The 14810-nt window shown below is 45.2% G+C and overlaps 1 protein-coding gene across 1 annotated transcript in view; it reads left to right on the top strand.

Moving 5' to 3' along the window:
• PRKCH (protein kinase C eta) overlaps positions 1-14810 on the top strand; it is a 114733-nt gene that overhangs the window by 37399 nt on the left and 62524 nt on the right. Inside the window, exons 3-7 of the mRNA XM_066189012.1 lie at positions 9241-9391; positions 10218-10252; positions 11211-11299; positions 12892-13021; positions 13910-14037. Of these exons, the coding sequence (XP_066045109.1) occupies positions 9241-9391; positions 10218-10252; positions 11211-11299; positions 12892-13021; positions 13910-14037 (533 nt within the window). The remainder of the gene's footprint in view (positions 1-9240; positions 9392-10217; positions 10253-11210; positions 11300-12891; positions 13022-13909; positions 14038-14810) is intronic.

Raw genomic sequence — 14810 nt, 5'->3', positions numbered from 1 at the left:
ACATAAAAATGCTGTCACTCTGTGTTACTGCTGCTTCTGCTGTGTAGCCAGTGTGGTTTGAGATCTTCTAAATCAGAGGGCTTCTGGCACATGAATTAATCATGGAAAAGATCAAAGTTGCTTTGTTAGTTTTATTTTCCTGTTTTTAATGAATAATGTATTAAAATGGTTTCCTTCTCTAGTAAATCACATCTCAAACGTTTTTCTCTTGAGTTTAGTAAGTGAGAAGGACTAACAGGAGGTTTTACAATGGAAATTCGCTTGTCTAAGCATAAGGAAATAGTAATGATTGTAATTTTGAGGGGAGGAGGGAGAGGAATCAGTTAAGGCTCTAATGAGCCATGCAGTGAGAAGTGTTTTGGGTTTTGTTGGGGTTTTTTTGCCTGTTCTTATGTAGGTCAGTGTGACAGGAGTGGGTTATGGAGCAGTTGAATGCTGGTAGGTCTGAGATGGCCGGAGGGGTCTCTGTTGTGAGGAGGGAGCAGTGGGGCTGGGGTGATTTTTAGATTCTACACCTGCTGGAAGACTACGTTCAGCTACAGCCAGAGGGAGGCACCTGTCTGAGGTATGACCAGACTAATTTATTTTGCTTTTTGAAACCGTGTAAGGGACAGATACGAGGTGGCATTCTGGTCACAGTGCCAGTCTGGGGCTCTGGCAGCCTCAGTTCAGTGCTCAGGTTTCTCTTGTCTCCCTCAAATCCCTCTTCTGATTTTTAAATAAAATCCTTTTCTCCTGGAGTCTCCTCTCTGTGCAAGCTGAGACAGTTCTTTGCTATTGTTGCCCCAACCTGGTCTCTCTGGCAAACAGATATATCCTGAGGTTTTGCAAGTGAGTGCAAAAACTTGCAGGGATGGAATGGTGAGGTTACTCACTATAGAAATGAGTGGAAAGGCTTTTCCATTGACATTTTTCAGCCTTGTGCAACATACAGTGGTGCCTTGCTTCAGAGCTCTCAACATCTGCAAGCAAACATCTAAAACCAGGTTTTCTTAGGAAAAAAAACCCCACCTTTTCCAAGAAAAATCATGTAATAGCAAATGTGAAAAAGCTGCACTGTGCATGACTGAAAACCTGTGTGGCAATTAGGATTAAAGCTCTATGCAAATAACCTGTGTGGTGTTCATAACTGGTCAGGAGGCTTGAAGAGGCAGCAAAATACTTCTTTTAGAGGTTCTCAAGCTGCCTTCTTCCTGCTCTCTCATGTTCTCACACAAGTTATGCAAACAGATAAAAGGCAGCTGTTTCTCCCTCAGCCCCAGCACTGGGCTGTACCCTTGGCTTTGCAGCCATCTCCCCTCCTGAAGATGAGGATGCTCCCAGCAGCCACACACGGGTCACTCCAGCCCTGCAGAGCTGTCCTGCTCTCTGTGGCGCTGCTACAGCCACCTCCAAGAGGCTGAAGAAAACTGAGCCCCCCAAAAGTTGCTCTTCTGTCTTACCTACTGGTACCACCGGAGCTTTGGCATCACTGTGTCATTCTAGAAATAAACCTGTGCTGGGCTTTTGTAGCAATAGCAGAGCACTGTTGTGCTCACCAATATTGTTGTGTGCACCTCATTGATCAGGTTCTCACTGCTGCCACACTAAAACATCATCCTTCAGCTTCAGTCCTCAAATGCTGTTAATCACTGAGAGCTGAGATGAATTTATGACCTAGATCTGGCACGAAAACAAGGAAGATGGATCTGCCCTACTTCAGCACTTGGACACGAAACATTGGCCTTGCCTCCAGTGCACAGTTCTGTGTGATTTGATGCAGGGATGATTACATGTTTGCATTTCCAAGACTGCTGATAGTGCTGCTTCACACTCCTGGGTGGGGAAAACATTTTTTTAACTCTTTCAGACAATATTGACAGGTTGGCATCTTAAAAGTTGAGCTGCCCATTCACATGGCTTTTCTGTGAAATCCTGGAAGACAGCACAGTGGTGCCAGCCCTAGCTGGCTCTTTCTCTGATCTTCACACAAAACTTTATCCAGCTTCAGAGAGCAAAAACGGCATCTGGATCTGACGTAAGTCCCAGCCTGTGTTTGATGTGCCACATGTTTGCTTTTGCCTCTCCTGGGGCTGGAACCAGAGTGCAGAGACCGGATCGTGCACAGACTGGCAAAAGCAACAGAAGGATCAACTTCTGCTGGGAGAGAAACCCCAAGTGGTAAACATGATCCTTGTGGAGGTGGTTGTTTTCCACCTGGCTGATTTGTGCATCCAGCTTAACTTCTGAGGGGAACTGAAGAAAAGCTTTGTAATAAAAAAAGACTAGGCTGTCACTCTGCAGTACTGATGTTAGGGAAGCAGAATAAGATGTTTAAATCCTTCTCCCTTTTCAGGGTGAGGCTGTCAGCTTTTTCAATGGTGTATTTGTGTTTATAACATTTAATTAGCAAGGCTTCCCATGATTTTGACCATCCACAGGGTTACGGTGATAAAACTCCTGCTTAAAAATGCAAAACCTTAGTAAGGGATTTTTGTCATAACTTGCGTGTTTTCCAGATAGAGAAATAAACATCTTGGTTTAGCCTCAGTTTATGTTCAGTAGATGTGAGGAGCCCACTCTTAGGTAAATATTGAGAGAACACCTACATACTGATGGCTGGAGGGCGTGGGGGGGTGAATTAATTGACTTGATCTGATTTATGTATTCTTTTCCTGAAACACCCACTACTACTCACTGTTGGGGCACGGGCTAGATGAACATTTAGCATGATCTGAGATTCTTGTTCAGTGCTGCTGTGCTTGCAAGAGGTGAGTGGTCTCTTGATCCACTATGTTGCTTTTTACAATCCAGTGAGGTCAGTGGCAGTGTCTCAATTCACGGGGAGCTTGCTTGTAGCGCACCTTGGGGAGGATGATGTGTATCCTGCTCCCGCTCCTGATAAAAAAGGCTTAATTAGGTTTTTACCTATTGATGCTATTGATTTAAGGTTTTTTACGTTGCTTTTTTGGAATATCTTTATTTCTTTCAAATTAAAATGCCACTGGTGCATATGGGAGTGTAACACTAGGAGCTGTCATGTGTGAGGAGGTACCTGGGTGACCTTTGCTGTGCTGGTGTTACAGCAGTGGTTGACAGCACCACAGTGAGATTGATTTCCAATAGATGAGACCTGATGAGCTTTAACTACTCGAGTCAAATAGTTGCAAACACACCACTTCATCCTGCAGCTCTTCCTCTTGTTTTCCTGCTGTAGTTATGCCACCACTTGTAAGGATTTTCCTGACATAACCCCCTGGAATATAAACTGAGGCAGGGGGGAAAGGAGGGATGTTTGCCCAGGAAGAGCAGGATAAGGAAAGCTCAGGAGGCAGGTGTGGTGGGGATAGAGGCTGCTGAGTGGGTGAGGATGTGCTGGTGCTTGCACGTGTCCTCAGATGACTTGGTGGGTTATTTATTCTCCTCTCCCGCTGCATGTATAATTTCCACTGCCATAAACATGTGTTCAGTGTGAGTGCAGCGGAGGAAAGGGGAAGAGGCTTTTTAGTGTTGGACTTTGTAGTTAAGTTTTGCACATAAGCAGGCACAGCAAATACCCCATAATTACAGATGTCCGAGTTTAATCACGGATGTGGAAGCTCCCTTCACTGAGCAGTTGTCTTCTCTTAAAGCAGTATTTGGACATTTGAACCATTCATGGTGGTTGTTGCTTTATGAGAGATTAGAGGCTTTTAAAAGTCTGGGTCTCTCTAACAGTCTAGAATGGCTTTGTTTTGTAAACCTCTGTCTATGTCCAGAAGGAAAATATGTATCCTGTAGGAAACTGGCCAGAATGCAAAACATGAGCTGGGAAAATGTCTCTGATGGCTTTATATCCTCCGACACCAAAGATGAGAGGCATGAGGGGCTGCTGCGTCGGCCATGCTGTCACAGAGTCACAGATTGGTTTGAGTTGGAAGGAACCTTAATGATCACCTCATTCCAGCTCCTTGCTATGGGCAGTGACACCATTGTTGCTGCAAACCCCCTCCAATGTGGCTGGAACACTGCCAGGGATGGGGCAGCCACAGCTTTCCTGGGCAGCCTGTGCCAGGGCCTCACTACCCTCAGAGGGAAGAATGTCTTCCTAATAAATCATCTAAATCTATTCTCTTTCAGTTTGGATCTGCTCCCCCTTGTCCTGTCACTGCATACCGTTGCAAACAGTCCCGCTTCAGATTTCTGGTAGGCTCCCTTTGGGTACTGCAAAGCTGCAGTAAGGTCACCCCAGAGCCTCCTCTTCTCCAGGCGGAGCAATCCCAATTCTCTCAACCTTTCCATTAGCAGGCTTCAGTGCTGTGTTGATGGATGATTTCTGCCCACAGCCTCTCACCCAGTGGCACTGGGACCTGTTGAACAGATGTGATGGGTGTGAGCTGAGGAACTGCTGCCCTGGTGGTTGGGAGGAAGGAGGTTTTGGTAGCCATATGTTTCACCATTTCAAAATCACTTGCAGCTTGTTGGAGGGCTGAACTTGCCAGCTCCATGGTGTGGTGTGTGGGATGCATGAGCACCCAAGCCCTGAGACAGAGGGATTTTTTCTGTGGCATGTGGTTGTCTATGTAGATCCATTAAATTGTGTGATGGATGGTCTCCTGCAGCTACACCTGGACTCAAGGTATGGCTGAGGTTGTGCTGGGCTCTCCCTCTCCTTTTTAAGCCAGCAGCAGGAAATGGGAAGGATAGTGCCCAAAAGAGTTGATGGCATGAGGAAAGTTAATCCGGGCCTTCCTGAAGCCTGCTTAGTAACACTCAGATTTGTTATATTGTAAATTGAGGTGAACATAAGCATGGGTGAGGATCACCTGAAAGATGTGCAGTATCAGCAGAACACTAGCAGGGTCTGACAGCCAAGTAGTGGAAGAAAGTGTGAAATTTGAGGAGTGTTTTAGTTTTTAGTAAAGAAAAAACCCAGCTTGTGGTGTGTACATTAATGACAAGCAGGTCTGCAAGATGGAACTGTTGTGCTGTGAGATTTTGGTGTCTGGAGAATGGGGGTTGGAAGCCAAGTAGGGGAGGCTTCAGGCTGGCTCTGGATGTGATCCACCAGTGCAGGCAGCATGGAGACTCCCTCTGTTGCCCAGGGAAAAAGCAAGTGCCTGTAATTTTGGGGGGTTTTATGAACTGTTTCAAAATTGCAGTCTGTGTGAAGCTGGGAAAACCACAGGGATGCACAGCACTGTCCCATGTGTGGCTTTGCAGGCCGTCATCAAGTGTCCCCTATTCCTGGTGCCAAGGATTGGTTTCCTCTTGCCATGTGTGGTCTGCCCTGCATGGGAGAGCACCAGGGAGGTGATTACCCAGTGCTGGTCCTTGACAGAACCTTAACAAAACCAGAAGCTGCAGGAGCTAAATTAGGAACATTGTCTTTTAAACTCTGCTAAATGGGGGCTTAAAGGGCATCAGCTGTTGGGCTTCTAATGGAGTAGCTGGCATGGAGCAGGCTGGTAACTGGATTGCTTCTTTAGGTGATTTACTTAGGTGCTCACCACCCACTCAAGCCCTGTGCTTCCCTTTCCGTGCCTCAGATGCTCTCCTCTACATGCTGAACACCAATACAGGACATTTTGCCGGTTGAGGGGTTCGGCCCTGATCCAGGAAAAGCACATACCTGTTTGCCTAAACCTAGATCAAAGTCATATTCTCTTGAATTCAACATTGGGTACAGTCTGTAATACTGTAAGGAATTTATTCTTTTTTTTATTCTCACATGAAGTTGCAGGAGGCTCAGGCTCGGCAAAGCGACTGTCTCTTGATCTTCCTTTTAGAGAGCCTTTTGGTTGACCTCTTGAGGTTCTTCTCAGGCTTGTTTCCTACGGTAGATAGCAAGGCATCTGAACTTGTGCAATGATGGTTGAACATCTGAAAGGAACACTAAGCCCCCACAAATCAGATCTCACTTCTGGAGATCAAAATGACATCTCGTGCGTGGGAAAGGCGAATTATCTCCCAGCTGCAGAGTTCCTCCGTCTTGCTGTCATGTGTTTCTGGTTGCCCACTGACAGAGGCAGGATGCTGAACTAGATGGACCAGTACTCTAATTCAGCCTGGCAATTCCTGTGGTCCCGAGTCCTGTTGACCTCAGTGGGAATTAAACACGTGTTTAGGCACTTCCCTGCAAAGGCAGGCTCTTCTGTGCCAGCTGCTTGGAGCTCTGCACTGAAGAAGGCAGATTTCTGTTAAATACTTGGATCAGCCTCACCACATCCTTTTTCTTGGTGTCTTTGAATGTGAAAATCCTAATTTATAGCATACACTTCCATTTAAAAAAATAAATGCAAGCTGTCCTAAAGTCGAGCCATGCTCTGTGTCTCACTGATGCCATCGGGTTGGAGGTTTCCATCAGTGCCTGTGGAAGGGACACATGCACAAATGGCTGGGAGAACTCAGCAAAAAAACCTTGAGCTTTATGGCTGGCTTTGCTTCTAAACCTGTATCAAGAGTACCGAGAGGAATGCATCCTGTGGCTCACGGCCCCTTGAAGTGGCTGGGCTCAGTACTGACAGGATGGTTTCCCTTATCTCGACTCCTACAAAGAGGACTGGGAAATGTGCCTGTGATGTGGGATTCCTACATTTCAGGCCTTGATCAAGTTGACAGCTTTTCCTCTATTTCCACCTCCCCCATCCCCAAAGCGGTTAATCAACAAAGCCAGTTGAAAGCAGGGAATTGCTCTGCCCCCTTTTAGTGGGAAGACAAGTGGGAGGGTGACAGCTGTGTTAGGTCCTGCTGCCGATCCTCTGCTCTGGGTTTGCAGACCCATCACTTCCTGTGGAATTATGTCCATGCAGAAGGTTAGGCAGGAGCTGGCTTTGGTCTTGCATCCAGTCCATGCTCAGAACAAGAGTCCTGAACACAGAACGCTGTTGCACAGTCACCTCTGGCAGACTCGGGTGTGTTGTTCCCCCGGCCCAAAATGCCCTTGTTTTCCAGGCCTTTACTCTGCAAATTAACTGACTTGAAAACTGAAAGTTTCATTTCTTTCTTCTGAGGCAAGTGTGCCCCAGATGAGGCTTTGATCTGGGAAGCTCAACTGAGCCAGACCAGGTCTGTGTGAGAATCCCAGAGACCACCTGCCTGTCGGATACACAGTTCGGACAGCTGCTGCCTAAATGGGAATAGTTCTCTTGATCTAGAGCTCAGTTCATGCCTTTTGAGAGGCACTTGTTTTGTGTAAATTGATCTTAGCTAGGAAATTATGTGGCTGAACTAAACTCAGTAAAAAGATTAAATTATATTGATAGATAATTAAATTGTGATATTAGATTGCGTCAGAGGAGTTTGGACTGGGCATTAGGATGCATTTCTTTAATGAGAGGTCGTTCAGACATGGGAAAAGGCTTCCTAGACAGGTGGTCAGTTCCCACAGCCTGTCGTATTTAAGAAGCATTTGAACAATGCTCTTAAAATACATTAACTTTTGGTCCATTCTGACGTGGTCAGACAGTTGGACTAGATGATTATTGTAGGTCCCTTTCAACTAAAATAGTTTACTCTGTTCTAAAATTAAATTATATTTTTGGGACAGTTCAGATTTGAACGCCAGCAGTTCCTGGATCCCTGCTTTCCAGAACTATCAGATATTACCTAACCTTTGGAAAACGAACCCTTTAAAAAAAGCTGAGCGTGGCACTTATCAAACAACTAGCCATCATTGAAAAAGTAGCCTGTGTTTTTTTAACCTACACAGGAAGTATTGGAAGTATGTAAAAATGCTGCAAATAGTGATGAAGAAATGTAGGATAAGAATACCAAAGGTGGATGAACACTGTTCTCAAAGAAAGGCACTGCTTTCACTCAGTAAGTTTGGTGGTGGTCAGTTGGTTGTGTGTAGGTGTGTTTTAGGAGTTACTGCCCTAAAAGCTGTGAGTTATAACAACTCATTAGCCTTGAGCTTCTGGTCTATTTACAGCTTGTGAATTAATAGCTTAGTGGCATGTCTCAGCATGTGAGAGGTGTGAGGGAAAGGTAGTAAAAGGCAGATATTTCTAGATAAAAAAATATAATTTTGAGCTAACTTAATTGCAGTTAAGTTCTGTACCTGTCCCAGATGCCACTGTTCTACACCACAGTCCCCTGACTTCTAAACCAGGGATGTAATTGTGGCTTTTGAAAGGATTTTATCATAGAATGGTTTGTATTGAAAGGGACGTTAAAGACCATCCAATTCCAACCTCCTGCCATGGGCCAGGACACCTTCCACCAGACCAGGTTTCTCCAAACCCCATCCCACCTGGCCTGGAACACTGCCAGGGATGAGGCAGCCACGGCTTCTCTGGGCAGCCTCTGCCAGGACCTCACACGGTCATTAATTTCTTCAAAACATCCACTCTAAACCTACTGTCTTTCAGTGTGAAGCCATTTCCCCTTGTCCTGTCACTCTGTGCCCTTGTCAAAAGTCCCTCTCCAGTTCTCTTGTAGCACTGTTCAGGCACTGGAAGGGGCTCTAGGGTCTCTCTAGAGCCATCTCTTCTCCAGGCTGAACAGTCCCTGTTGGTTTAATTTCCTCTCATTAGAGCCAGGATTAATACACAGGAGATGCAGTTTTCATGTTCAGACTTGGTGTTTATTAATTCTTGTCTATAGTACAGTCCCAAGAGTCATGAGCTCTAACTAACAAGGTAGAAAATGGATTCCTCTAACTCTTTCCAAGGTCTTCTTAAGCATAAACTATCCAGTAACAAGATTACACCTGTATTATTTGTACTTTTAACCCAATAATGACCACCCAAGGTCTGCAGCACGGACCTTTTTCACCCAATAAGAAAAAAACACCCAAAACCACGAAGAAGAAGGTGAAGAAGGACTTAGACAATGTCTTAAATCCTCCATATTGCCCTATGTATATTACTGTATACTAAAACCTCAAATCCTAAGTTTTTCACCCTGTGAGATCACACAATGCTATTCAAATTACACACCCACAACCCCAGTGCTATCACTTAATCTCGGAAGCCTGTTCCACAGCCTCAGGTCGAATGTAGTGCTTGCTTGAGGGTCAGTGCCTTTTAGCGCAGAAAGCCTGAAATTCTCAGGCTCCAGGGTTCCAACGAGTCCCAGCTCTTCCATCCTGTCTCCACAGCAGAGGGGCTCCAGCCCTGGCATCATCTCCATGGCCATGTCTGGGCTTGCTTCAGCAGGTCCACATCCTCCTTAGGTTGAGGGCCCAAACTGAATGCTGTAGCCAAACCAGAGGCAATAACTGTGTGTGATGATCTTAATGTTTTGCTGTCCTTTTTTCTCCTCCTCCTCCCTGCACAGGGACTCTGCAGAGGGACAGGATCTTTAAGAACCTCACTCGGAAGCGGCAGCGGGCGATGCGAAGGCGGGTGCACCAGGTGAACGGGCACAAGTTCATGGCCACCTACCTGCGACAGCCCACCTACTGCTCTCACTGCAGGGAGTTCATCTGGTGAGAACAGCTCAAACACCCCGGCACAGAGCTCCCCAGTGCTTTGTGTTCTGGGGACACGCCACCCCCAGTCCTGGGTGTCACTTAGGACTTTTCCCAGGGCCTCCGATGTGATGCCCCTTGGCCATCAGGCTTGGCAGGGTACCTTTTATGCTGCAAACTTGGAGTCTGCTGCAGAGAGGCCAGAGGTGATGTGCATCTTGGATGCTGGAAGGAAACTGGGTTGGTGTGGGGATGTGGCAGTGTCCCTCCCTTGTAACCACAGATGTTCTTTCAAGGGAAAAAAAGTAATGATGCAACCTGAAGAAAGACCCCACTCACTGGAGTGGACCGTTGAGATTACACTGAGGAAAAAAAACCAAAAACAAAACAGTTGCTTGAAAGTTTAGAGAGAATTCCTGAGAACAGAAAAGCCATCAGAGAGGTGTGAGGTGATGCACGTGGAGGAGTAGGCGGAGCAAGGAGAAAAACGTAGATATGTCTCAAAAGAACATGGAGTGGGAGAGATAATAACAGGGTGTGGGCTGCTGGGATCAGTCTAATATGTGTGCTGTGTGTTGTAATGAAGTGAGGTATTTGAGAAATGAGAATGAGGGGGAATATGGGGAATACAGGCGTGTTGACTGCCTGCCCCATGAGCCGTGCCTGTGCAGTGCTTTCCTGTGCTCTCACACCCGTGCTGGATTGCACCACTGCTGCTGGGCAGCTCTGCCATGGGATCTGATAATTTGGGATCCTCCTGCATTTTGGCCCTGCCTTCTGTAAACAATCTGCAAGAGGACCGTGTTTCTGCCATTAAATCGTGTCCGTGTTTTCTCTTGGCCAGGGGCGTGTTTGGGAAGCAGGGATACCAGTGCCAAGGTAAGGTGCTCTGCCCCTGCGTGGTGTGTGTGTGGGATGTGCTGCTTTGGGAGCGCTCTCCCATGCTGCTGGGACATCCTGCAGCTGGAGTCACCGCTCCTCTTCCTCCCCAGGCAGCCAGACCTGTGCTTTTGAGTCAGATTTGGCTGGCTGCAGGAGCAGCCACCTCCATTCCTGCAAACACCTGCGTGTCCAGTTGCTTTTTCATCCTGTGCAGTTCCACTCAGTTGCTGGCTACATGCAACACTCAGCTAGGCATGAGGCACCCAGGGTTCCTTCAGGACAAATGCTCAGCTGGTATTGGGACACAAAGTACCCTGCTGGAATGGCCACCCTCCTTTCTCTCCCTGGGTACTTTAACAGAGTAGAATTTGGGAGTTTGTGACTTTGTGGACTGGCACAGCACTTCTGCCTGAATGCATGGTTTGGCTGTCTGGCTGTGGAGATATATGTGGTGCTTGTTTGCATATAATTATTGTTCTACCTTTCCCTTTATTTTCCCTTTCCCTTTTTCCCAGAACTGCCTGCTTCATGGTCATTCAGTATAGCCTAACGCAGCCTGTTCCTGGGCAGTATAATAGGGCACTGGTGTCCTGTGAAAGGAAGCTGCATGTAAACAAAATGGATATTGCTGTGTGAAACAATCTTCACTGGATAATTATTTCAACAGCATTTTTTAAAGTAGTTTGAGAAGCTGCACTGTAGTTTCTGTGTCCATCACCCGCATTTGATATAGGCAGCTGTTTTCTGGGCTGTGTGAATGATCCAGTGCAGAATTTTTGTTGCAGTAGGTTGAAAATTCATCTCCAGATCTGTTGTAAATTCCAAGTCGCCAATTATTTTTCACATGTTTACTGTGTGCTGATGATGCAGCTGAGCCTTAAGGAACCCAGCTGGTGGATTGATGTGTTCTGAGTCTTCCAAGGGCTCTTTTCAACATGCCTCTTTTATTTCCTAGTGTGCACCTGTGTTGTACACAAGCGCTGCCATCACCTCATTGTCACAGCTTGCACGTGCCAAAACAATGCTAACAAGAATGATCTCAAGGTAAAGTCATGTTGGTTATTTTGGGTGATCAAGCTTTGTCTGGGTTGCTGGGGTTGTCCTGTAAGAGAATTTACTTTACATTTTCTTTTTTGGGGGGGTTTAAAAGTGGGAAAGAGTGACAGGGACTTACTTAACATCATCCAGTTGTTTTTCTGTCGATGCCATTAACTTTTTGGATTAACACAGGTTTAAGAAGTCAGGATATCTTCACTGGAAGACATCAACAAGTAGTAAATCCACTGGTTTCTGTGGTAATTTTCTTGCATGATTGACTGTGGTGCAATCAAAATTTGGTGTCCAGTTCTTAATGTGGATTTCTCTGGCCAACCACTGGTCTTTGTTTTGCCTCTTTTTTGGTTTTCTGATTGCCTGAAGGGCTCATTTAGTCGTTGCTTCACGCCTTTGCTCTGTGAAATACATTGTAATAAAGAACCTTGCATAACTTGTGTTTCTGAAGGTTTTCCTTTTTGCTGGTTTTGGCTGTGTTTGATAGGAGTAACATCTCCACCTAACGCTGCCCTGTGCATTACATGTCTCATTTCTGGATCTGGAAATGGTTCAGTAACTGTTTGAGGAAAAATCAAATCAAATCTCTTCATTCTCAAGGCAGCTCTGTGTTTTGTGCCATGCAACTGCCTTTGTTTGTTATTTCTTGCCTCCAAACTGCTGAGGTGAACTCCTTAAAATGACCCCTTGACAAGCCAGATGAAAATGAGTTAAGAAGCCTAAGGGTAAAGTGCAATTTAAATAGTGAATGTCCTCGCCCCTTTCTCGGGATTATGAAGGTTTTATAACACATTCAAACTACTTTAAAAGAAGCCAAAAGTAAGGAGGCACCACTCACCTTAAACTATTTGTTCCAGTCACACCCCTGACTTTAGTAGACCTGTGGGTTCCACCTCAGCTTTCCAGGATCTGCATGTTGAGAAAAAAAGTCAAAAGGGATGAATATGCTAAATGGGGACTGGTTTCTTCAGCCATTGAAACATTTTTTTTAAAGATGTCCTTGAGATCTGAATGGTTTACAGTTGGAAAAGAACAGGGTTAAAAAGGGGATGAGTGCAAGTGATAAAGTGAAATGTGTGCCTGAAAGGCTGTTAATTATGAGGAGGGTGAGAAGAGGAATGAGAATTTTAGGAGGAGCTGTGAAAGTAGTTCTATATTGAAATTAATAAAATCAACAGTTCGACCTAAAGTTTCATGTCTTTGCACGTAATATGCAAGTCAATAATTTCAAAACTGTGTGATTCAAATGCTGTAGCTCACACTGCAGTGGGAGTGGTTTGTTTTGATGTAATCTAATTTTAACTTTTCTTTAGGAATTTAAAAGTGGCTAGGGAGCCCGTATTTTAAAATCTGCCTTGCCTGGTAGTCTGGCCTGGCCAGCAAGGGAAGCAGGGCTGTCACACAGCAGGTGAGGCTGTTAATTCAGTACTCACTTGCCCTAAACCTCAGTGGGGTGATGGATTGGGACATCTGCTGACTTGGAATTATTTTCTTAGATTTGCACTTAAATGCCTGTACGTAAATGAACACCAGCTTATAAATATGTGTTCGAATTTTAAACCCATGCTTTCCTTTTGGTGCCTCAGGTGACTGAACAGAGGTTTGGGATCAACATTCCTCATAAATTCAGCATTCACAACTACAAGGTCCCGACATTCTGTGACCACTGCGGCTCCTTGCTCTGGGGGATCATGCGACAGGGTCTACAGTGTAAAAGTGAGCAGCTTCTCACTGTTGCCTTCTCAAAAAATACATTTTTTTTAGGCTCTTGGTGCACTGTGTGGGCTTGATTTGTGCAACCTTCAGGAGAAAGCTGAGCGATGAATATTTATCTTTGTAAGGGTTAAAAAAAAAGGGCTAATCTCCTTTTTAATCTCTGGCTGCCAGAAGGACTCTACTTTGCACTCTCAGCACAGCTTTGTTTAACTTGCATTATTAAAAGTTTTCTGCTTCCTGCATTCGTATTTTCCCTTTACCTGAAGGTTTTTCCTCAGCTGAGGAAAATGAGATAAGGCAGTGAAAAGGCCTCCAAGGGGAAAAAAAGGTCATTGCTTTAGGCTGACTACCCTGCCTGTTAATTGATGACTAAGCATGTTCTGGTGTTAAGTTTTTGTTTCAGTGATCCGGACTGTAAAATCCTTGCCTTCATCTCCCACAAGAGGGTGTGTGTGTGCCCATGAGTTAGAGCGAGAATGATTTTTGTTTCCCACTGAACGCTGTCTTTAAAATTAGATACAGGAAAACGCAGGGGCCGTTTGTTGCGAATTCTGTGGCATTATAAGTACTAATTGTACTTACAGACATAGCTGCAATGGTAGTGATGCACCTCAAAAATACGTGCTTATGAAAAGCTTTAGGCAATAATGGCATCCTTCTTGGAGAGTTTGGGGTCTGTTTGTGGTTTTCAGGAGTTTATTCTCTTACAAGAGTCCTAATTTTGCTTCCAGTTAGATCAGTGGCAAAAATCTCTCTAGTTTAAAGATACAGAGTAGATCCAGATGGGTGTATTTCCTGAAGCAGAATTACTAAATTGCTTCTCAGCAAAAAACCCTCCCAAGTTATTTTAATTGTTCCTTTTCTTTTGCTTTCCATTGCTCCCATCAGTCTGTAAAATGAATGTCCACATCCGATGCCAAGCAAACGTTGCTCCAAACTGTGGGGTGAACTCAGCAGAGCTTGCAAAAACCTTGGCCTGCATGGGGCTGCAACCAGGAAGCATTTCCCCAAATTCAGTGAGTATTTTTATTTTTTTTTTTCCTTCTCTGTTTAAAGCTTTTTCAACTGAGTCTTCATTTGGGTGTAGGAGGGGGCAGGGGCTTCCCATAGGACAGGTAATTTTGGGTGGTGGACTGCAGGAGCAGGTCTGGGGCTTGTGGCAAAGGCCTCACCTGGAAATGGATGTCTGACATCCAGGTTTTAATCTATAGGCATTGCTTTGCAATGTGCTTATATTTCCCAGCGCTGTGACTCTTCAACACTCTTTCATCTGCCTGTCACAAATGAGAGCAGAACAAAACCCCCTGACTTATTAGCGATCAATATAATTCATGCCATGCATTTTTTATTTTAACTGCAAGTGCAAATGCTGACTGCATGCATGGCTTGTGACAGAGCAAAAGAGCTCAAGAAGAAGCCTAGTTCTCTCCCTAGCTTCGTTACTTTTTCTGTGTGATTTTGGGGAAACCATTTCACTCTTTGCTACGTCCCTAGCCAAAAATCAGTGGTCCCTGTCAACACAGCAAAAAGAAAATATTAAAACCCCGGCCATAGTTTCCAGACATGGTAAATCTTCTTATACAATCAGCCAGCTATGGTGATCAACCACATCATGCTGTATCAGCCTAGCAGGCTCATTAGGCTGTGCTGTCCCTTTTGATTTCAGCTGGTCTGTAGCACACTCTTATCTTTGCTCTTCCCCCTGTAGCAGTTTGGAGGACAGTTATCCTGGGAGTTATAGGGAAATCCCATACTCCCTTCTCCGTTCTGCAAAAATCAGCACTTGTTA

This window comes from Chamaea fasciata, unplaced genomic scaffold (genome assembly GCF_029207755.1).
Source record: "Chamaea fasciata isolate MVZ Bird 193981 ecotype frontalis unplaced genomic scaffold, bChaFas1.0.hap1 SCAF_7, whole genome shotgun sequence".
NCBI classification, from domain to species: Eukaryota; Metazoa; Chordata; class Aves; order Passeriformes; family Sylviidae; genus Chamaea; species Chamaea fasciata.
This window is presented reverse-complemented; position numbering and strand designations above follow the sequence as displayed.